Below are 22,529 nucleotides of genomic sequence, written 5' to 3' on the forward strand. Positions count from 1 at the left end.
CACTGTGGTCAAAAGTATACACAGCAAAATCATTTACCCGAATAGCATGGCAGTCTATGAGAATTACATGAACAGGTAAGTAACCTCTCCCAACAGATCTCAACAGCCCCTCATGAGGGTAAACAGACAACAAAACAAGAAAACCTTCCATAACAAAGACCCAGAATGTCCAAGGAGAGGAGATATAAAGCTCACTTAACTAAGTAGGTGAGAAAAAGCTCTTATAATTTATATTCTTAAAAAGCTAAATAGCAATGCTTTGTCATTTATCTCATGGGTTAATCTTAAAATTATATGACTAAAGTACAAAGTAGATGTGATAAGTACCTGTTCTTCTGTTTTCAGATCACCAAATTCTTGCATAAAGGTGGTTTCTGAAGGGAAGCGACTTGGTTCCAAGAAATGAAGCAAGCTGAAGAGCTCTTCCACAGTGTTCTGTAGTGGGGTCCCTGTCAGCAGCACTTTGTGTTCCTATAGGAACACAAGGAAAGCAACTGATCAAATCCTAACAAAAACAGTTTATTAAAATGAAAGCCTCGCTCTCCTGGGGCATCTGGGTGGCTCAGTGGGTTGAGTGTCCAACTCTTGGTTTTGGCTCAGGTCATAATCTCAGGGTTGTGGGATTGGGCCCCCAGATGGGCTCTGTGCTTAGCTCAGAGTCTGATTGAGATTCTTACCCTCTGTCCCACATGCCCTCCCCTCCCCATCTGCCTTGCACATGCTCTCTCAAGTAAATAAAATCTTAAAAAACAAAAAACAAAAAAGCCTCTCTCTAGATATCCATTTTCCTACTTCTCGTTCATGCCAACTCAGCATCCACCATACGTAAACTGCGGGTAGCGGAAACAAAGGCAGAACAAAACAAAAACACGGACCCTGCTTCAGACAGATCTGTGGTGTGGGTCCTCTAGAATGCTGCAGACCTTGCAAACATGTCTTGCCATTTCATTTCTTTCCAGGGTTATTAGGTCAACATTTTAGTGCCATGGCTTTGCAAGTCTCCCAAGTCCCAATGCTTTTTTTCTCCACGAAAGTTTTTTTCCCAAAATCCCTAGACTCAGAGAAAGCTCACATGCTTCTTTCTGTTCTCTACATCATCGGGGCTCTTCTCCCCATCTGCTTCCTGCATGACTCACTTCAGACACAAAAGAAGTTCTTCTACATGCAAAAGCATATGAAAAACTATTTTGTTCTGCAAAAATTTCAAACTAGCAAAGAGGTCAGCTTGGTTTTAAATACCACAATCACTTTTTTTTTCTTAAAGCAGGAGCTATTTCTAACTTTGTTTCTTTGAACCAATTAGGTATTTCTTTAAAATAATTCTTCCTGTTTACGAGCTGTTTCTCCAGTTTTCCTTATGCATCTATCTGTACCCTTGTCTTTGTATTTTATATATCCAACATAGTGGGGCTATTTCTCAGTGACCAATTTTAATGATATGAGTTTTTTAATCTTAAGGGTCTTATTATTTAATTTTTTGTTTGGTACATAGTCCAGCAAATAAAACTATTTCAGAAAGTGATCCTACCTTCTAGTAGGTTCAAAAGCAATTATTCTGACCTAACGTGAAATCTGACACAAACTTGGCTGCCAAGCAGAGTATATGCTCAGTAAATACTAGATAAATGATGTAACTAGGGACGTGCTAATTTTCATCATATCTACCATGTCTTATATGTCAATGAACTTCTTTTTTTTTAAAGATTTATTTATTTATTTATGATAGACATAGAGAGAGAGAGAGAGAGAGAGAGAGAGAGAGAGAGAGAGAGAGAGACAGGCAGAGACATAGGCAGAGGGAGAAGCAGGCTCCATGCCAGGAGCCCGACGCGGGACTCGATCCCGGGACTCCAGGATCGCGCCCTGGGCCAAAGGCAGGCGCTAAACCACTGAGCCACCCAGGGATCCCCTCAATGAAGTTCTTTGAAAGTGAAGTAAAGCAGTTCAGTTTGTTTTTATTCTCCTTTTCTCCCTTTTGAATAAAGATGTCTCTCAGGAAGATACACAGACCACCATCATCTTGGGATTTATTTATTAAATTCATAATGTGAAAGGAGTTGGGAAATCAGTTCAAGATTTTCTAATATAGGGGCAGCACCTGGTTGGCTCAGTTAAGGGTCCGACTCTTGATTTCAGCTCAGGTCATGATCTCAGGGTAGTGAGATTGAGGCCCATGTTGGGTTCCACGCTGGGGCATGGTGTCTGTTTGATATTCCTCTCTCTCTCCTGATCCTTCAACCCCTCTCCTCTCCCTTCTTCCTCTCTTAAAAAAAAAAAAAAAAAAAAAAAAAAGGTTTGCTAATATCTAACCATATGGGTGGGTAACATGGGCTACAGTCCCTGATATGCTTAAGTTCTGAATTACTTTATCCAAGAATTTTTTAAGCTGTCACAGACTCATGAAAGAGCTATACTGATACTAAAGATTGTCTCCTAGTTTTCTCATATCCCTAATGATTGAGCTAAATCCTAACCTTTAAACAAATACCATAGAAAAAGCCTTTTAACTTATTCATTTCAAAGTAAATGTATCCTTTTTTTTTTTTTTAAGTTCAACATGGGGCTTGAACTCACAATTCTGAGATCAAGAGTCAAACACTTAGCCAACTGAGCTACTCAGGAGCCCTGGAAGGGACTCCTTTTTTATTCTACATTCCCTCAAGGACTGTTTAAAGCCAGTTATGCCAAATGGTTACACACGTGACACTTTTATAAGGTTACATACGAGTAGTCTAGCCGGATAAAACCAGGTTTCCACTTGAAAGTAACTGTGAAAGACCAACTGATTAATACACACAGTATCACAAAACATCATATAAGAGACTTGGGCCAGTAAGCTTATCATCTCCAAGCTCATATTTGCTATGCCAGCAAATATGCTTTTGGCTTGAAAACATTACCATTCTTTTTAGCTCTGATGGAGTGATGAGCATTTAATTTCATTTCAGCAGACTCTTTAATTTGTGTGAGGCTTGACAATGAAAGACAAGATGACAGAATCAATGAAGAACTTTTACCCCCTCCAGAGAATCCCCTCCTTGTCAATGAGGGGCAAGGAGATGGCTTGGTTTTCCAGAGTTCTGTGGAGGATGGTGAAGACCATAAATGACCCTCTACAAATCATTTTCGTGAGCATTTCCTTTTGTGATGGGAGAGCTAAAGACACTCAGTGGTCTTCGCTTTCTGAGAATGCACTTGGAACACAATCCTCATCAAGTATACCTTTGTACTGAGTCTAGTGCAGGAAACAGCAGTTCCCTCTGACCTGCTACATAGCTGGATAAACTTACTGCTCGTTATTTTCACTGTGATTTATTCTAAGAAACAAGAATAAAAAGTGGCCACTGTGTAAGTCATCATCATAAGGTTTACTGTAAATAAGAATTTAAAGGCCAACCTTTAGTTGTTCAGAACTAGACAAATACAAATGCATTCTAATTCTGAACAATGGTGCTGTATTCCATCTAGAAAACCTCTTTCAAGAAAGATTCTTGATCATCAGAAAAACAATTATTGTGTTTCATTTGCTTATCAGAGATTCCTAGTGAGTGAACCAAGAATGAGTAACAGGTATGTGAGTCCTTGAGATGACCAGGAGGGCTGAGAGTCAGGATCCCAGGGCTGGTCCATTATAGCAGTGGGCAGCATTCTCAGCTTTGTCCCACTATGACATGGCGTAATGGTGTATCTAGAATATTATGACTTTCTATATGGGCTGTTACGTGAAAAATAATTAGGGAACATTGCAATATGTAACAGAAAAATTATCTGGCTAAGAGATTCTAATCCATTAATGAAGTGTTACTATAAACAACAGAAAATCCTTTCAAGTCTCCCGATTACAATTACATTGTAGGATGTTGACAGCATTTAACTAATCTGTATGCACCAGTGGAGGACAGTTTTGCAGTTAGAATCAACTGCTTGGTAGCACATAAACTAATAATAGGAAACAACTCAGATAAACTCAGGTGACTATTTAAGCCTTCAGAAAGTGGTACTCTAGCTGTCTTTTACGTGGACCACTGTGAAGATGGGTCCCTACTTGGAAAATGTAGGTAGGTAGGTACTTCATGAACACTCGCATTTGCCTGCAAATACCAGTTTACTTCAATGTAATGCTAAAGTATTGCATGGAGAGAGCAAATACAGTCTCAGTTTCTCTTTTCCATGTGCTTACCTAGGTCTTCAAGACTATTCATTATTTCTAAGTATTTTAATTTCTTTTTTGGATTGGTCACCAAATAATATAAACTGGTTATGAGAAACGTCTTAGGATGGAAATTCCATACTTAATATAAAGATTGTACTTATTTATTTGAGAGAGAGTGCACAAGTGAACACCAAGTAAGGGGGAGGGGCAGAGAGGGAGAAGCAGGTTCCCCACTGAGCAGGGAGCCTGACTTGGGGCTCGATCTCAGGACCCTGGGATCATGACCTGAGCTGAAGGCAATCGCTTAACCAACTGAGCCACCCAGGTTCCCCGGAAATCCCATACTTAATAGAATAATTCAGTCAAACTTATTCCATTAAACAAAACTGGATTTTGTTTGCTTTTAATTAAAAGAACTGCTGGCTAATGAATAAAAGAAATTGCTTCAAAGAAGCAGCTGCAACAGAAAGCTTTTAAGTGTTCTTTTTGGTAGTACCACTCTTCAGTAAATAAATTTATAGTCATGAACGTATAGAATGTTCTTCCCAAGTCAAACTCTCAATTAACAAGAGATCATATTAATCTACAAAAGGCAACATCAAAGAGATTTTTTAAATCTTTTGCACTTTTTAAAAACTCAGCAAAACATCCAAGACATACTGAATGACAATAACATAGGTTTTAAAATGTACATTAAAAATGAAAACAAGTGATCAAAACCCACTTTGCAAACTACAGAGAACAAAGAAGTCTGAGGATGACTGAAGTCATGTAATAATTTCTGCTAGGAAACCATATACACAGAAGCATGGAACAGAAAATCAATAAAATCCTACCACCTCTATAATACATTATCCCATAACACCCCCACTGAAAAAAATGTAGAAAAATCTATTCAGAAAAACCTGACCAAAAAAAAAAAAAAAAAAAGAAAAAAGAAAAAAGAAAAACCTGACCACCTCTTAGGAAGCAGAGAGAGTATGAGAGTATGGAGGAGGTATGGTCTACAACTCCAGATCAAATCCAAGGTCTTGTAAATGCCCCCCAAACTTCTAAGTGTCTGTGTGAACTTGACCAATTCCAGGTATTAATCCATATGAAGAACTTGACTCTACAAGTCCTACTGGATTCAATGTGCCAAAACTGTTGAGCCCTGGAATATAACTTCATTATCATCACTGGGCCAAAGCCTGGCCCACAGTTTATGAAATGGCAGTATTTATAAACAAAAGGGAAAATCAAATACTCATAATCCATCTCAGCGAAAATATCCTGACTATACCTTACTGTAATACAATTGTGCAAAGACACCAGCCAACAATGTCAGAATCAAGAACAGCCATAACTTCGGAGAAACTGAAAGCTCAGGAGGACATATCATGGTATTTGACAGACTTTGGAAACACCCTACACAGGTATCAGTCAAATTCAGAGCAGTGAGAATACTGAGTCGGTAACGATTCTGTGCGGGTTCAATGGAATCATCAATATGATCACTGACCAAGTCCATCATCTTGAGCCCCTCCAGCAGCTTGCAGTTCCTATTCTTCAGCCTATGGGCTTCATCAATGACGACACAGCGCCATGGAATATTCCGCAGCTCAGGACAATCCGTCAAAATCATCTCAAATGTAGTGATGATGGCATGAAACTTATAGGACCCCTTTATCACTCGACCCTACAAGAATGGTTCTAAATTATTATTTAGCATTAGAGATTACATGAACTTTGATTAAAAAGTAGCATAAAATGGATATATTTATCTTTTGGGGACATCTTTTATTTTAGTAACAAGTTGCATTTTTGTTTTCAAGGTTATTTTGCAGGGGAGCTTTAAAAACCTTTCTTTTTTCAAGGAAGTTTGAAAATCATTAGTAAAGTTTCCGATCCAATTTCTCCACAGATCATATGTAGTAAAGTGCCACTAAGTGTGGCCATTCTAATTATATCCTAGAGACCCCAAAAAGGTGAAAAGCTGAAAGATTATATACTATAGTATATAAAAATTTGTTTACTGTTTAAAATCTTTTACTTTTTTTTTTTAACTTTTGTAACATTTCTTTTGAAGTGCTAAAATGAAAAAACATTCACCTAGGATAGAACTTTTAACAATCTCTCAAATCTAGAGTTAAACACCAAAATAGATTTCGATATTTTTCTCCTTGAAGTATTTAATCATAGGTCAGATTTTATATTCAAAGCAAACATATAACAAAACTCTGTCCTATTTCCAGTTATAGGATTTTTACTTACCACCTGTAGCTTACAATTATTTTAGCACATACTCTTCTTCCTTCTCATTTATGATGTTTCACTGTCAGTATCATAGAATAACTGTATACAGCTAACAAAAGTCAAAAATCATCCCAAGTGCTACAAAGAGTCAAAGGAGAAGTTCTTCCCTTTGGGTGTGTTTCACACAAACACTGCATGTCCAATAAATTTTTACTTCTAGTAATATAATAGTTTAACAAAATAATTTTTCCACTTACATTTAAGAACACCATTTTTTATTTAGCTTTTCCTTAGGTTTGCAAAATAAAACCAATTAGTGTATCAGCACATTAAATGATTTTCCATAGTCACCCAAGGTAAAAATATTTCATTCATTCTTATCAAATAATCAGAATGACCAAAGGTTGTAAAAAAAATTAGCTGTATTTATAAGATAGGAAAATATAACACAATTGGGTAAGAAATCTGAAGCAATTTCTCAATTTTGTAAAATCTAGACCTTCTCCCCAAACATGTGAGTCCATTTTAATACCTAATAACTTGAAATGTACATGATAGGTACAGAGCATACCACTCAAGATGCTTTACCTGGGGATCTTTGAAGTACATTTCATACGACTGAATGGTCCGACGACTAGCTTGACTCCCATGATACACAACCACGTTCAACTCTGTCCAGGTACGGAATTCCCTTTCCCAGTTGGGGATTGTGGACAATGGGGCAATTACTAAGAAAGGGCCATGGATTCCTTTCAAATATATCTCATAGAGAAATGTAATGGACTGGATAGTCTTTCCCAAACCCATTTCATCTGCTAAAATGCAGTTTCGCCTTTGGGAAGGAAGTGAAACAAAAGTTTAGTAAGTACAGATGTTAGATATTTTGCTCTCTTTTCACAAAATATATACATGATAGTCACAAATGCATATCTCAAATGTTCTTTTTCTTTTTTAAGATTTTATTTATTTATTCATGAGAGACACAGAGAGAGAGAGGCAGAGACACAGGCAGAGGGAGAAGCAGACTCCATGCGGGGAACCTGACATGGGACTCAATCCTGGGTCACCAGGATCACACCCTGGGCTGAAGGCGGTGCTAAACCGCTGAGCCACCCGGGCTGCCCTCAAATGTTCTTTTAGAGTCAACAAAATACATTTCTTTTTCAACAAAATACATATTCAAACAAAGTGCTCTAGGACATAAAAATTATTTAAGCATACTTCCATTATTATCTATCCATTAATGTTTGTGGGATGAAAATTAATCATATTTCCATTCCTGGCTGTTTCTCATAATTCTGGTTAGAGATTAAAGTGTGACATTATTTGATTAGTATTTTCAATGACTACACAGGAAGCTATAGGTCTTCTTAAAAGTGAAGAAAAACATGCTTTACGTACATGTTGTACCAATTGAAAAGTAGCCAGTTTACTCCCTCCAACTGGTATTCCCTGAGTTTGTTATTGTTTTTGTACTCCCTGGAACTCTCCGATTTCTTCCAATCATCAGCAGGAGGTCGCTCCTGTTTCAAATATAGTAAATCCCATTAGTGGTTTCTCCAAGACCACACCACTATGCTATTTTCAAATTAAATCCTTCACCATTAGCCAAGTCTTACCACACGCTCTGTTTCTGGCTCCCTGGACATTAGTTTCTCAAATTCTTCAATCTTCGCTTGATCTATGTCCTGCCTTAGCTCCCACGTGCTGTCTTCATAAGGCAGGGAGCACCACTTCACCAGGTAGTGAGTCACAGGCTGGGCCAGGTTTAAATAAATTAGAATTGGATTCATTTGATCGAAATGTATCTATATACACATATACATTACTTATTGATAGACACTACACCTCAGCAACAGTAAGAACTGAGTTGGTAGAAGTTTATTTAAAACTATAATTGTTACACAGTCATCCCAGTTAATAGTATCAAGTGTAAACTAGAAATAATATTACTGGGTATCATCATAATAAGCTAACTTTTACTTAAATTCATTGCTATGCTCAAAAGCCAAAAATATAAAGAAATCGTTAGTAACACAGCCGAATTTAAGCCTTATTCCTATCTGTGCAAATCATTTAATAGATGACTGATTCAGACTTATATGGTAAATCATTATAATACATTTATATAATTAGTTTCTTAAAGAATAAGAAACAAGTCTGTATTAGTATCTCTGCCTTTTTCTTAAAGAGAGGTATTATTTGTATCTAATCGCTTTAAAATAAAGTGTGTGAGGGGCACCTGGCTGGCTCAGTCGGAAGAGCATGCGACTCTTGATCTCAACGTTGTAAGTCTGAGCCCCACGCCGGGTGTACAGATTACATACATACATACATACATAAAGTGTTTGAGCTCTAGTATATCAGAGAAAAAATATTTTGGGTAATGCAGATCAACAGGATTTCCCTTATCTTTCCTCTAAAAAATACTTGAGTCTGTCAATCTTCACTTCAAGACTAAAGCACACTGACCTTGCTGTGATATTAAAAACATTCACTGTACTGTGTAAGTATGCAATAAAACAATCTTCTTTTAAGTACAGCTAAGTAAAACTAGAAAAGTAAATATCACATTATAGATACAGAAGCATCATAGACTTCATGATAACAGTCTGGAAAACATGGGAGTTCACTGCAGATCTCACTAGATAAGTAAGTTCCAAACATTTTTATATAAAACTTCATTTACACAAGGAAGCCAGGAATGACAGAACTCATAGTGGGTGCATATATATCATTAGCAAGACAATATGGTCAGGAAGGCACTAGACTGGTCTTGACTCTTCCTGCCCCAATCAACCATCCTTTACAACCTCACAGGGCTTTGCAAAGCAACATGAAAATGCCAAGAACTCACAAAGAGAATTATTTTACATTATCCTCTGTGCACCACACTCAATGAGGTTCATCAACTTCACTATGGATGTACAATGTTAAATAACATTTAATTCCATTCTTCTACAAGAGCACTCTTAATTACGTATGGGAAATTTGTGCTTCATAATATGTTTATATCAAACTGTACTGAATTCTTAATTGATCATATTCTGAAATTGTGTAAAGTGCCAATGTATTTGTTTCGTATTGAAAATTGATTTCTTTTAAAAAGCTCTCAAACTAAGCATTAGGTCATAAAACTAATAGTAAGTTTCAGTTAAATTTAGACCAAGTGTGTCACAATCCAACACTCTGAACCAGGACCAGATCTAGGATTCCATAATCATTCTCTGTAAACACACATAAGCTGTCTGAGTCACTGCCCCCTAATACAAATGATCTTCTGTTACCTCTCCCCGTTCATCTGTGCTACGTGCAAAGTCCATTATCCGGTCAACCTCCACATAATCTGGATTAAAAAGCTCATCTTCAATCTGCACCAAAGGAAAAAAAAGTTAAAATGTGCATTTAATTCCTAAGAGTAAACGTTATTCCACTTTTTACCAGGCAATAATATTTTGGGGGCCACAGAAAAATAAAAATTTATATTTGGCAAATTCTATTATATTAATTGAAATGCTACAATTTAACAAAATCATTCCCCATGAGGAAATCAGACTTCTCAGACTTTGTTAACCGGGTCTTTTAATTACTGTGTGAAACCTTTTTACTGTGAGAGAATGTTTAAGAATATTTTAAATGAAGTGTGAAATTACAATTCACTAATGAGCAATCCAAAAGGCTTATGGCATGCAATGCATTTCGCATTCTCGAAACTACAGCTTGCAATAAAGTCTCAGAGCCATGCAAAGTTAAGTGCTACTGGAGTCTCATAACTACTGGAGTTGTCTGAGGCCTTATAGCATCATTTACAGAATGCTATTCAAAGCTAAAAAATACTGAAACCAGTGAGCTTCCTATTTTTAGTGTGAACGGTTTAGGGTGTCTGGTTGTCTTTGCCAATCAATCTGGACCCTCATCTGAATATAGTCTTATCGTTAATCTAAGTGTTCTAATGATTTATTTGTACTGAATATAGAGCATCTGGCTAAAAGTATAAAGAATAAAGAAATGAGGCTTAAATAATTGGGTTATTAACAATCTTTACAGAAGTAAAGTAATACTAACTTGCTTGCAAGGTCATCTCTTTATAAAAGAACAGAATATGGCTCCAAGAGAAATTACAGACTATGCCATACTTTAAAGAAGTCAGAGTTAGGCAAATTAGAAAACAGAAGATAACATTATTATGTGTGCCTAGAGGTGAATTTATCAGTAACATAACTGCATTAAAAAGCTTCTGCAAGGGCAGCCCGGGTGCCATCAGCTCCGGGTGTGATCCTGGAGACCCGGGATCGAGTCCCACATCAGGCTCCCTGCATGGAGCCCGCTTCTCCCTCTTCTCATGAATAAATAAATAAAATCTTAAAAAAAAAAAAAAGCCTCTGCAAGACATAGTAGAAGTCACTTCAACACTGTTCATATCTTCTAAAATGCAGGTTAAAAAGATAAGCTGTTTGGCCACAAGGATAGCAAACATTCTCTGGGCTACTGTGTCCATTTAAAACATCTGGTGTGGGGGCATCTGAGTGCCTCAGTGGTTGAGTGTCTGCCTTTGGCTCAGGTTGTGATCCTGGGGTCCTGGGATCGAGTTCTACATCAGGCTCCCACTAGGGAGCCTGCTTCTCCCTCTGCCTATGTCTCTGCCTTTCTCTGTGTCTCTCATGAATAAATAAAATCTTAAAAAAAAACAAAAACAAAACAAAAAAAAGTGTCGTTTAGGTCCTTGGAACACAAAATTATGAAGAAGAAATGAGAAATGCCTTTGAACAGTGCAAAAAATCCATCAAAATGTTCATCTAAAATGTTAGTGTATTAATGCACTGGCTTCGTCAAAAGCATCTAGGTTTAGGTACACAATATGTATGCATTGTTCATATACAGTATGAACACTAAAACTTTCCACTAAAACTTTGATGATAAAAGTTCCTTTTAAGACACCTTGTTTCTTAAATGGCAGCTTTCACTGATGAATTAAAATCCTTAACCTTACTCCTGAACATGTCCATTCTCCCAGAGAGTAATCTGGGCCATCATGCATGGGATGCAATTTCCACTTTGAACAGAGATTTAAGTACAGCGGACTTAAAAGGATGCCTAAGGTGAAACAAAGAATGCAAAAGCAGTCATAATTAAAAATCCCAAAGCAGCAGCACCATGGAACACCTGAAACCAAGGCGTGTGTGTCCGTGTGTGTGTCTGAGTGTGCATGTGTCTGTGTGTAAAAGAGAAAGAGAGGAAGGGAGTTGCTATCTTTTTTGTGCTTGCCCTCAGATCATCTTTTCAGACTGGAGTTTAGCTACTTCCACTCAGGACAAAACTTAAGATTACTAGTTGCCAAGTTACCACTCAAGATAATATATTTCAACCGTAGCAATAGGTTATTCACACAGGTAGACCCAAATAGATAAGGCTACATAGGTAGGACCAGGCACAAATCCCTGACCTGCAGCTGACACCAGCAAACAAAGTCCAAATAAATTTCATAAACAGAACCAGGACTTAAAGATGGCGGGGGTGGGGGAAGCTACCACTGCCCTCTTTCCTTCTCCCTACATTGATCCATAAAGAAAAGGTCAGAAGAACATATGGTGTCTTTTTAAAAGAAAGCTAATGATTTCAACTTGCCTAATTGTCACCAACACTTAACTTCAGTTTCATTAAGAAGGTCACAAAAAAAAAAATAGAATCTTAAGTATTTTCTTAAAATCTGCCCTTTAAAAAAAATCATTTAAATATTCTCTAAGAGGTGAAAGAGTCACATGTGAATAGCTCCAATCCACCTCAGTGTTAATTACTGCACTGCAAGGAAGCTGAATACTCGGATCAGAAAAGGTGGTGATGCAGACATATGTCCAATAAAACCACTGCCACCCAATCACCCATCTAATACAAACTTTACAATCTGCCTGTTGGGAGCATGGAAATCAGACTTCAGGAGAACACAGACTTGTCATCTGAGATTATAAGGATTTTATGACAGAAAAGTACTGAACACTCTTCCATCCCCACCCCTCATGTCCAAAAAGGGGTGGGGGTGCGAAGTAGGTTGTTAAACAGGCATTATTTTGCATCAAATTTCACACTTCTTTGCAGTTTACATTCTGTTAACTCCTTTATGGAGAGGGAAACTAATAAATCAGCAAGTTTAATCTTTCAATGTGAAGGTTTCTCTTTTATCTTTTTGAGGCTGTAAGTGAAACCAAATTGGTGAGCAAAAGTCCAGAGACCCCAGTAAGCAGTCTGCAAAAGCATTTTTAATGCAATCAAGTTATGTTGGAGGGGAAATCTGGCACTTCTTTTAAAAAATGCAGATTTCCTTCCCTGCCCTAGGTATGGTTACCTTTTTCATCATCGATAGTTTAGGATAAAGGGAGACAGGCAAAGACATTATACCAACTTCTAATACCACATGGCACACATCATTAGTAAAGATGAGTTTAGTGATCGGGTATTAACTTGAGCAAAAGAAATCTGCCACATACTTTCCTTAGTAGAAGTAACTGACATTCTAGAAACTGTATTTAATACTTACTATAGAGTCTTCAACTCACTAAATCTTAATAGAACTTTTATCCACTGACTTTTTACACCATCTGCTAACTATACTTTCATTACAAGATTTTAATGATACCATCATATTTCCACATAATATAAGGACCAGTATCTTCTAGACTAAGCAACAGGAAGAATGAGAAATTTCCTGTTTACAAATTTTTTTTTAGCAATAACCAGTTACCAGTATGTAAGTAACAGCACCAAATGAGGCAAACTATTTTTTTTCTTAGCCATTTGCTAAACTAAAATTCAAAAGTCAAACACTTTAAGAAAGTTACTACTTAAAAAAATTAACTGGGTATTTCATACCTCTGAAAGGAATTTGTTCTGGCCCTGCTTTGCCTTAAATCGTTTGATCTTTTGCTGAATTCTCTTATCTTTTTCCAGATCTTCTACAGATGCCCATTGACAATGAAGATAAGAGCTAAAAGAATAAAATAATATACTTGAAACATGTAGAAAATAATTTTATTATTCCCCCCCAAAATCAACTAAATAATTAACAAAATAAGCTGTTTACCTACTTATTGAGACTGCTGATCAACATTCAATACAATAATTCATGTTTGAGAATAAGAAAAAAAAATCAGTAAAAAAAAATCAGTAATAGTGCCTGAATTTCCATCCTAAGCCTCCAGTTCTCTTATTTATCTCCCATTAAAAAGAGAAAAGGACCTACTAACAAGCTGTTTCCATAAGTGAATGGATTACACTTCAATACAAAACAATTAGCACTACAGGGTGGCCCTAATTATGAATTTACATTTTGAGCCTTTTATCATTAATTGAGAAATAAAAGGTTTCCATCAAGTTAAGAGAATTCAAATTTAAAACAGCACTGGTAAACCTAACCTAGTCCTTCTAGAGCAATCAGAGAGAAAAGAACCATCACTTGCTCTCTGAACACCCACACCCCAACCAGCCCCTGCTCAATTTCTGCCCTCCCAGCTTCATTCTTCCAGGAGCTTTGAAATGATGTTTCTTGGACCCCTGTGAATTTTTCCCTCTCTACTGTCTACCTAGTCCTCGCACTGGGCAAGTCCTCTCCTCTTCACACTCACCACGGCCTGCTCCAAGCACAGGTGTTCTCTCTAACCTCAACTTGAACACTCTCACCCTCCCTTTGACATAGGTATATAGTTAACATTTTATGATACCTTTGACATTCTTTGGTTTGTTATTTCAATATTCTTTTGTATCATCATTCTCTCCCTGCCCCAGATAGCCTGTCTCCTATTCCTCTTTCTGGTGATGACATTAAAAATAAATAAGGTGCTGAATATGTGCCTATTTCAAAATCAAGGTACTACTACTCTTAGAAATTATGCAGCCATTCTAAAATCTGTCAAAAATGATCAATGACATGGAAAAGGCTTATGATATTAAGCATTATATCGTTTATATTTATGTAAAGTATAATATGCAAAAGTAAGGACTAATTTAGTCCTTCTACAATTGACTGAGGGAGATAAGTACTTTAAATACATATACCTTGTAGGATATGAATTGATATAAACCCTGTACACACATGCACACAGAGAAAAGAGCCTAGATGAAAATGCATCAAAATGTTAATAATGATCATTTCTGGGTGGTAAGATTCCAAGTATTTTATTTTCTACTTTCAAGTACTTTCTCAATTTCCAATAAATAATGTGCAACCTGCTACTGCATATTATCAGAAACAAATACTATAAAAATAACCTAGTCTAGTCTAATTATTGGATAGAAAAAGACATTTGTGTAAGTCAACACCCTTGTCTTTCCTGAGGTGCAGCACATGCCTTTAAAAGCACCACTGGTGTGGCTGTGAGGTGGACATAGGCACTCTCTCATTTGTAAACTGGGCTGTAATTTTTTGGATAGTGATTCTGCTTTACTAAATGGAAAAAAACCACAGCTCTCACTAAGAACAGAAAGAAGGCAAGGATACTCACCACCCCCACTATTATTCAATATTGTACTTGAGGCACTAGCCAATGCTCTTAGACAAGAGAAAACAAGGGGGGCAATAATTGGAAAGAAGTAAAACTCCCCCTATTTACAGACTGTATGACTGCATAGCTGGGAAACCCTAGATAATCCATTAGAATACTAATTCAAATAATAAAATGAAATAATTTAGCAATGTAGCAGGATATAAAATTAACATACAGAAGTCAATAGCTTCCATTTACACAAACAATAATCAAAAGATACAACAGTAGAGAAAACCACTTATGTTATCAACAAACATTAAATGCTTAGCAATGTATTTAATTTACAAATGTATGAAATGTATAAGGAAATATTCAAAACCCTTCTAAAAGACACAAAAATAGAGTTGAATGGACTAGAAAGACAACCTTATTTTTAGAGAGCATGACTCACCATCATAAATCATAAATTCGTAAATGTAATACAATATAAATATAAATAAAATATAAAGAAGCATTTTTATGGTGTTAGGTGAGTTAATACTGACATATATACAAATAAACATGCAAGAACATCCAGAAAAAAACTAAAAAGGGAACATTTTTAGGGGAAATTAGATATACTAGACATTAAAATATACCATAAGCCTTTATAAGTAAAACAGCATGCTACTGGCTCATGAATAGAAAGGCAGACCAAGGGATTAAAATATGGTGCAGGGGCACCTGGGCTGAGTGCCTGACTCTTAATTTCAGCTCAGGTCAAGAGCTTAAGGTCATGAGATCGAGCCCAGTGCAGAGCCTGCTTGAGATTCTCTCTCTCCCCCTCTGCCCTTCCCCTGCTCTCTCTCTTTAAAAAAAAAAAAAAGAAAAGAAAAAAAAAAGGTACATATATAGTTCCAAATAAACATATAAATTTAGGACATGATAAGGAACATATCTCAAATTGCCAGGATGAAGATGGACTTTTTAATAATGGTGCTAAAACAACAATATTTGGAAAAGTATAAAATTGGAACCAAATATTACTATACTTTATGCCATACCCCAAAATAAAGACCAAGTAGATCAAGCACCTACACACAGAAAATGAAACCATGCAGGTACTAGAGGAAAACATGACAAGTTCCTCTTTAATCTGGGGGTAGGGAAAAGCTTTCTAGCTATGGCTCAAATGCCATATCCAATAAGAGAAAATATTAATAAATCTAAATACATAAAAAATTTCTTTAATTTACAATGCAATAAAAATATAAAGTCAAAGGACAATAGAAACTAAGAAAACATAGTTGCAACAGATCACACAGAAAAATGGGCAGAGGACATGATGACACAACTCAGAAAAGAAGATATAAAAATGGCCATTAAACTAATGAAAAGATGTTCTTGTTCACAAATTAAGAAAAAAAAAAAACTAAAGCAAAATACAATTTCTCACAAAAAATGAAACTACCATACTACACTGAAAGGTTGTAGGGAAATAGATGGTCTCTTATATTGTTGGTAGGAAGGCAAAGGGCCACACCCTTATGGAAGGGAATGTGGCAATACCTAATAGAACTACATATATATTTGCCTTTGAATACAGCAATCCCATTCCTAGGATTTCACCCTCAAACTGTGCCCAAAACAATCTCAAAATATATAGGCATGAGAATATATACTGTAGCATTATCTATAACTATAAAATATCAAAAGCAATTTACATGCACAGGATGTGTTTGGATGAGTGATGACACAGCCATGAAATGGAGTACTACACAGCAGTAACAAAGAGTGAAGAAGACCTTATGGCTTGGTATTGAATAATTGCCAAAATACAGTATTATTAAAAAGCAAAGTGAAAATGTGTACTGATAGTTGCTATTTTTTGTAAGAAAATAGGGGAAAATAATACTTTTATTATATGTAAAATATTTTATGTATATATATTTACACACACACACACATATATGTTATCTGTGTGTTCATACCAAAAATTACAGAAAGGATAAATCTGGGATTGATGAGAAGGTAAGTAGGAATGAGGTGGAAGGAAAGGGAAAAGGATGTGTCTTTGAGTATCCTTATGTGGAAGTTCTGACTTTTGAACCATGTGATTATTTCATGAACTTGAAAAAAAGAAAATAAATAAGATCAACAAGAATGATGGGGAGCTGGGGCACCTGGGTGGCTCAGTTGGTTAAGGGTCTGACTCTGGCTTAGGTCATGATCCCAGGGTCCTGGAATGGAGCCCATGTTGTGCTCCTTGCTCAGCAAGGAGTCTGCTTCTCCCTCTCCCTCTGGCCTTCCCCCTGCTCATGCTTTCTCTCTCTCTCAAATAAACATACAAATACTGAATGAACTTTATAGTTGGTAGGCTTCTTTTTCACAAAAATATGGTCTAGTAATTTGGAAAACACTTCCTGTATATTCTAAGACTGACAAATAAGCAAATATATTAGAGATAATGAGAGCCAGGTTTCTCATGGTTGAAGAAGGGAGTCATTACATTAGAAGGGGAAAGGACAGAATGAACCCTGCAGTGCTGTTGAAATAAAGCCAGAACAATTGTTATAAAGGTCCTCCCCCTTTATAGGCATTGTTTTTCATCATTGTTAGGTAAGTAGATAGGTAGGTACACAGAGATGTGTATATATAATAAACACATGCATGTACATGTAACATGTATGTGCATGTCACACATACTTACACACATGTGTGTACATGCATGTACACGAGGTGGCCCACCTAGCTCTATCTACTGACAGGCCCCTGAAGTGCTGACTTCCCTGCAGCAATGCGCACACCTAGTACTAAAACGGTGGTTTCTAAATGCCATTCTTCAAGAGAAACAACCAAGTCTCTTTGGATAAATAACCTATTCCAGGACTTAAACAGGACAATTTACAAGATGAGATTAGAATATCTTCTGCTGTCAGAAAGTAAGGAAGTGCTCAAAGAAGGATGGGGACAAGGCAAAAGGAAACAGGATCCAGCCTGAAGGGGCTCCCAGTGGCCAAATCTGGGATGTGAGCAAAGTAAATAATGATAGGATAATAAAGAATTATGGGCCACTGAATAAAAATAAGACATTGCAAGTCTACACAGCTACAAAGAAGCAGATTTAGGCCAAATTCTCCCTTACAGTGGAAACCCAACTAATACATATAGAATGGGTGATAGAATTAGTAAATCACCACTTGGTAACCATTATCACATTTAAGAATCTCAAAAATCTTTCCAGAAGATACTTTTACAATTACAAAAAGGAAAACAAGAATTCTTTATACCAGTTCTGTAATTTTTCTGTAAATTTAAAATTATGTCAAATAAAAGGTTGACAGGAACTGTTAATTTTATGGAAATTTTAATTTCTCTTAGAACTCAATAATATCAGACAGAAAAGCTCTTCTTCTTTATAACTACATTTGCCTCATCTCGCATGACCGATGAAGGATGACTGGTCTCTCCTGGACTGGCAGTGGGACCTAGTCACAAATGAATCAAGTACCTCAAGCCCTCACTTCCACATCCTGATTTGAATGGATGCTGATCTAGTGGTGCCACTTTGTGGGAATCAATACTTAAATTTCTTGCTTCGTGTGTGATTTGATAAATCTACCAGAGAACTCTCTCTGGCTTACTTATATCTCCTCCTTACCTATGCTGACGCTTCCCTTATATGGCTATATATGAAATCATGTCATATGTATAATTTCCACATGTATACAGTCATAATCCTCTAAGTACAAAATGATGACAACATCCATCTAATACAAACCGAGCATTTTTTTATTGCTGTATTCTGTATATCACTGAACTCCCACAATAATACTGACAAGAGACTTCTTCACCTTTTCACTCAATAAAGGTCTTATGAGCAAAACTTTAAACTACATTAGTTTATTAACACTGTGGCAGTTGCAACAAGGGAGAATGATGGAGACCATGGGCCCAGTGCTTTCATTTTCTAAGAGTACGGTAAATGTTCTTAGGCTTTTCTGACAGCAACTCCCAAAAGCCTCTCTTTAAACTCTAGAACTTATTAATATGGGGTTTGAGTTCCTTGCTTTGACATTTTTAAACTTAATTTTTATGTTATCCATGAAGATTTTTGTCCTTGTTCTGTGACTACTGCTTAAACTAGAAAAAGGCCGCCGATGGGATGACTTTAGCGGGATGACTACTGATCCTCACAACTACTTGGCCTCATCAAGATGTGTCTGGTCCTATATCTACAATAAAGAATAACAACTCACTGAGTTCTTCAGTTTTTAAAACTTTTGCAATTCAAATCTACTAAACAGAAACAAACAAAATCACAGCTCACTGCATTTCAAAATGTGAATGATGTCATAATTTTCTAGAGCCTTCGCCTGATAGGAGATCTCATCTCAAGTGCCTGGCATCCTATGCACAGCCAGAGGAGGGAGAGTGGCCTCACAGAGTAAAATTCATTCTCAAAGGACAGGCAAAAATGATTTTACTCACTTTTCTATTATTGTATGAGGCTGTATTCCTTCTAAAAAGAATTTCTTGGTTATACAGAAAGCTAGTCAACTTTTCTACCAATTACACATTTTTCAGAAAAATGAAATTTATGAAATTCCAAGGATACAAAAGTTAGTTGGCAATGGCCTCCAAAGCATGAAATAAACCATACCCAAATCTCCCAATTCCCAATTATTTTTTCATTTTTCCAATTATTTCTTACATCCTTATTTAGGACTTTGACAATATATCCCCCAATTAAAAGAGAAAAAAAAATCACAGTTTACTTACAAGTTTTTGTATTTCACATAGAATTCCTCAACTTCTACCTCTTCTCCAGAGTCCTTCTGCAGCAAAAGAAAATTTCAGACACATACTTAACACCAACTACTAGAATATTCCAAAAGTAGTGATTTACTCCCACAGGAATACGAAACAGGAACGAGAAAGGCAGTGCTTGATGTTCTTGTAAGGATGAGCACATTGCGAGCAGTAGGAGGCCAGTGAGATGAAGACTAACACGCTTAGGCCCATGCAAGCTACTCAATGTGCTATAGCTTCTAAGACATGAATCATTTTAACTCCTCCCTAACCACATGCAGCTTCATTCACAACAACCTGACCCCAAATTTGGCTCTCTGCCAAACCCACAGTGTTAAGTAGACGCCAAGTGTACCATTTTCTCAGGCAGCAGCCAATTAGCAACTGCTCTCCTGAATGCCATATGTATTATTTTTGGCTGCCTCATGGCAACTTTACATTGTGGGTTTTGTAATGTTTTAAAATATTTAAAAGACATTTATTCCTCCATATAGTTAATAACTCTAAACAAGAAACCATATAAAACTAAACCTTGTTCTTACACTGTAATATCAGTGCATCACAATTCACAGTTTTAGTTTTACTCAGTGGTACAATTAAAATCTCTCAGACAAGATGTCTCACACACATAGCAGCCAAATAAAATTAACACTCCAACTACTACATTTAGGTTAAGGTTAAAATCGTGATATGCATCAGCCAAATCAAGAGTTCGGTGGTGAGATTATCTACACCATCTCCCCTGATCCCACCTACTGCAGTGTGTGCAGCAGAAGATACCACTCATATGATATTTTAGGTATCTCTTTCAATATTTTTTCCCCTTCTGGTTTTAGGCTATTAAACAAGTCATAGTATGTAATTTTCTTCTGGAACATTTGATCAGATAAATCAGGGACGTAGAACATAAACACCACTTACAGATGTTTAGGGATTGCTTTTACACTCTTACAAGAGCACCCAAGCCTGCCTCGAGGGTCACACTTGGCTAAGCCGCCTCAGAGATGCTGCGGAGAAAATTAAGGCAAGTAGGAACATGGTAAAGGACGAAACAAAAGAGCAAAGACTTCTATACTGGATGACAGGCTAGCACAGGCTCTGCTCTGAGAGGCTACAATTTCCTCAATCCCTAATCTTCAAACTACTATCAAAGACTGTGTGAATGTAAACTTTTCTCTGAAACTCTCACATGTATCTCCTCAATCAAATTTTAAACTGCTTTTCCACCTGCGTAGCCCTCAGCAATTAGAAGGCAGGATATTTTTGAGCATAGTCAAAGCCCATTAATATCTGGTTCTGATCTAATGATATATAAATGGTCATAACCATAAATAGCTTTTTAAACAATATATACAGGACACCATCACTATCCCAAACATTTAGTTGTCAAAAATAGAAAAAAAGAATTTTTGCTGGGTACCATCAAGAGCCAGCAACATAAGCCTGGAATTAATTGATTTAATTTAGAGAGAAATTCTTGTCAATTCAAGTGACAACCTAACTAGCCCCCACCTTACTTTTTTCGAACCCAATGTTACCTCTTCCACTCACACGTTTCAGCAGTCATTTTGAAATACATTAGCTCTGCATAGAACTGGAGATTCTGGTAGAAAGGCCATGACAAGACAGAAGACAACCAGGGTAAAGGGAAAGCCAGGATGAGCCTAGACCTTTTGACACTTGTCATAGCATTACCGTGAAATCCAATCCTAGGATGGAATTCAAGTGTCTCGTCTACCGTTTCTACTCTTTTAATGCTAGTTATATTTCTTTAGAAAGTGTTTCAAAATTACGTATCTTTGAGGTAGTAAAAAAACAAAAAACAAAAAAAAACCAAGCTTTATCATTTCTATTCTCTTTTATTTCCTGATTTCCTTCTTCCCAATCTTTCCTCCTATACTGGCTTTTCCATCATATTCTAAATAAATAGTCTTACCAGCCCCTAATTTCTAAGCAGACACCAAAGCACATAGGATCTACTCTGGAACACCATGGATAGTTTGCATCCTATCTCAGTCCTGTGGTCAGAAAGTTCTGACTCACAGCCATCAACTGTCTGTCTCTTGACTGTCATCAATACCCACTTTCTTGTCATGATCAGCTATTCTTCTAGGAACCCGCCATGGAAATGTCTACCAAGAGGGTCGAGAGCTGTCTGAGAGGAAGCAACTGGGTTCCAAGGCTTCATGTAGTACCACCTGGAGCTGGTATAGAATTCTACCAAGGCCTGTTTCTTCTGGATGTCCCAAATTATAAGCCCGTTCTTTGATGAAATGACCACACATACTGGATCACCTTCTTGCCCCTAGAACTGTGAGTAGAGCTGCTTTATACCTTTTGTTTCATATACATATGATCTTGCTGACCTCTACCTTACTAATAGCAAAACAATTAACAAAAGTATGTGCATTCATTAGCCCTCGGGAACACCATTTTAATTATTCATTAAATGGCACTTTGGGGACACCTGGGTGGCTCAGCGGATGAGTGTCTGCCTTCGGCTCAGGGAGTGATCGTGGCATCCGGGATCGAGTCCCACATTGGGCTCCTTGCATGGAGCCTGCTTCTCCCTCTGCCTGTGTCTCTGTCTCTCTCTCATTGTCTCTCATGAATAAATAAATAAAATCTTAAATAAATAAATAAATGAATGAATGAATGAATGAATGAATGAATGGCAGTTTGACCAGCCTCTGGTAATATCTGGAAACAGACCCAACAATTATCCATCCTCATGTCCCAACTTTCAGACACTATTCTATAATGAGCATAATCAATGAATAACTGACTCCAAGCACTAGAGTTCTGGACATGAATGCAAGTGTGCTTGCACATACACAAAAAACCAGCAAATTTATTTTCTGGACAACTACTATTAA

At 36.9% G+C, this 22,529-nt stretch overlaps 1 protein-coding gene across 4 annotated transcripts in view; it reads right to left on the reverse strand.

The window, feature by feature from the left end:
* The window catches only part of CHD7 (chromodomain helicase DNA binding protein 7), a 192,213-nt gene that overhangs the window by 37,467 nt on the left and 132,217 nt on the right, over positions 1–22,529 (reverse strand). For all 4 annotated transcript variants that reach the window (XM_055318220.1, XM_055318221.1, XM_055318218.1 and 1 more), the window contains exons 7-14: positions 19,624–19,679; positions 13,253–13,367; positions 9,676–9,759; positions 8,008–8,145; positions 7,790–7,911; positions 6,977–7,220; positions 5,655–5,831; positions 328–471 (exon numbers count right to left, since the gene is read on the reverse strand). In XM_055318220.1, the coding sequence (XP_055174195.1) occupies positions 328–471; positions 5,655–5,831; positions 6,977–7,220; positions 7,790–7,911; positions 8,008–8,145; positions 9,676–9,759; positions 13,253–13,367; positions 19,624–19,679 (1,080 nt within the window). The remainder of the gene's footprint in view (positions 1–327; positions 472–5,654; positions 5,832–6,976; positions 7,221–7,789; positions 7,912–8,007; positions 8,146–9,675; positions 9,760–13,252; positions 13,368–19,623; positions 19,680–22,529) is intronic.

The sequence above is a fragment of the Nyctereutes procyonoides genome, unplaced genomic scaffold, assembly GCF_905146905.1.
Source record: "Nyctereutes procyonoides isolate TBG_1078 unplaced genomic scaffold, NYPRO_anot_genome, whole genome shotgun sequence".
Classification (NCBI taxonomy): Eukaryota; Metazoa; Chordata; class Mammalia; order Carnivora; family Canidae; genus Nyctereutes; species Nyctereutes procyonoides.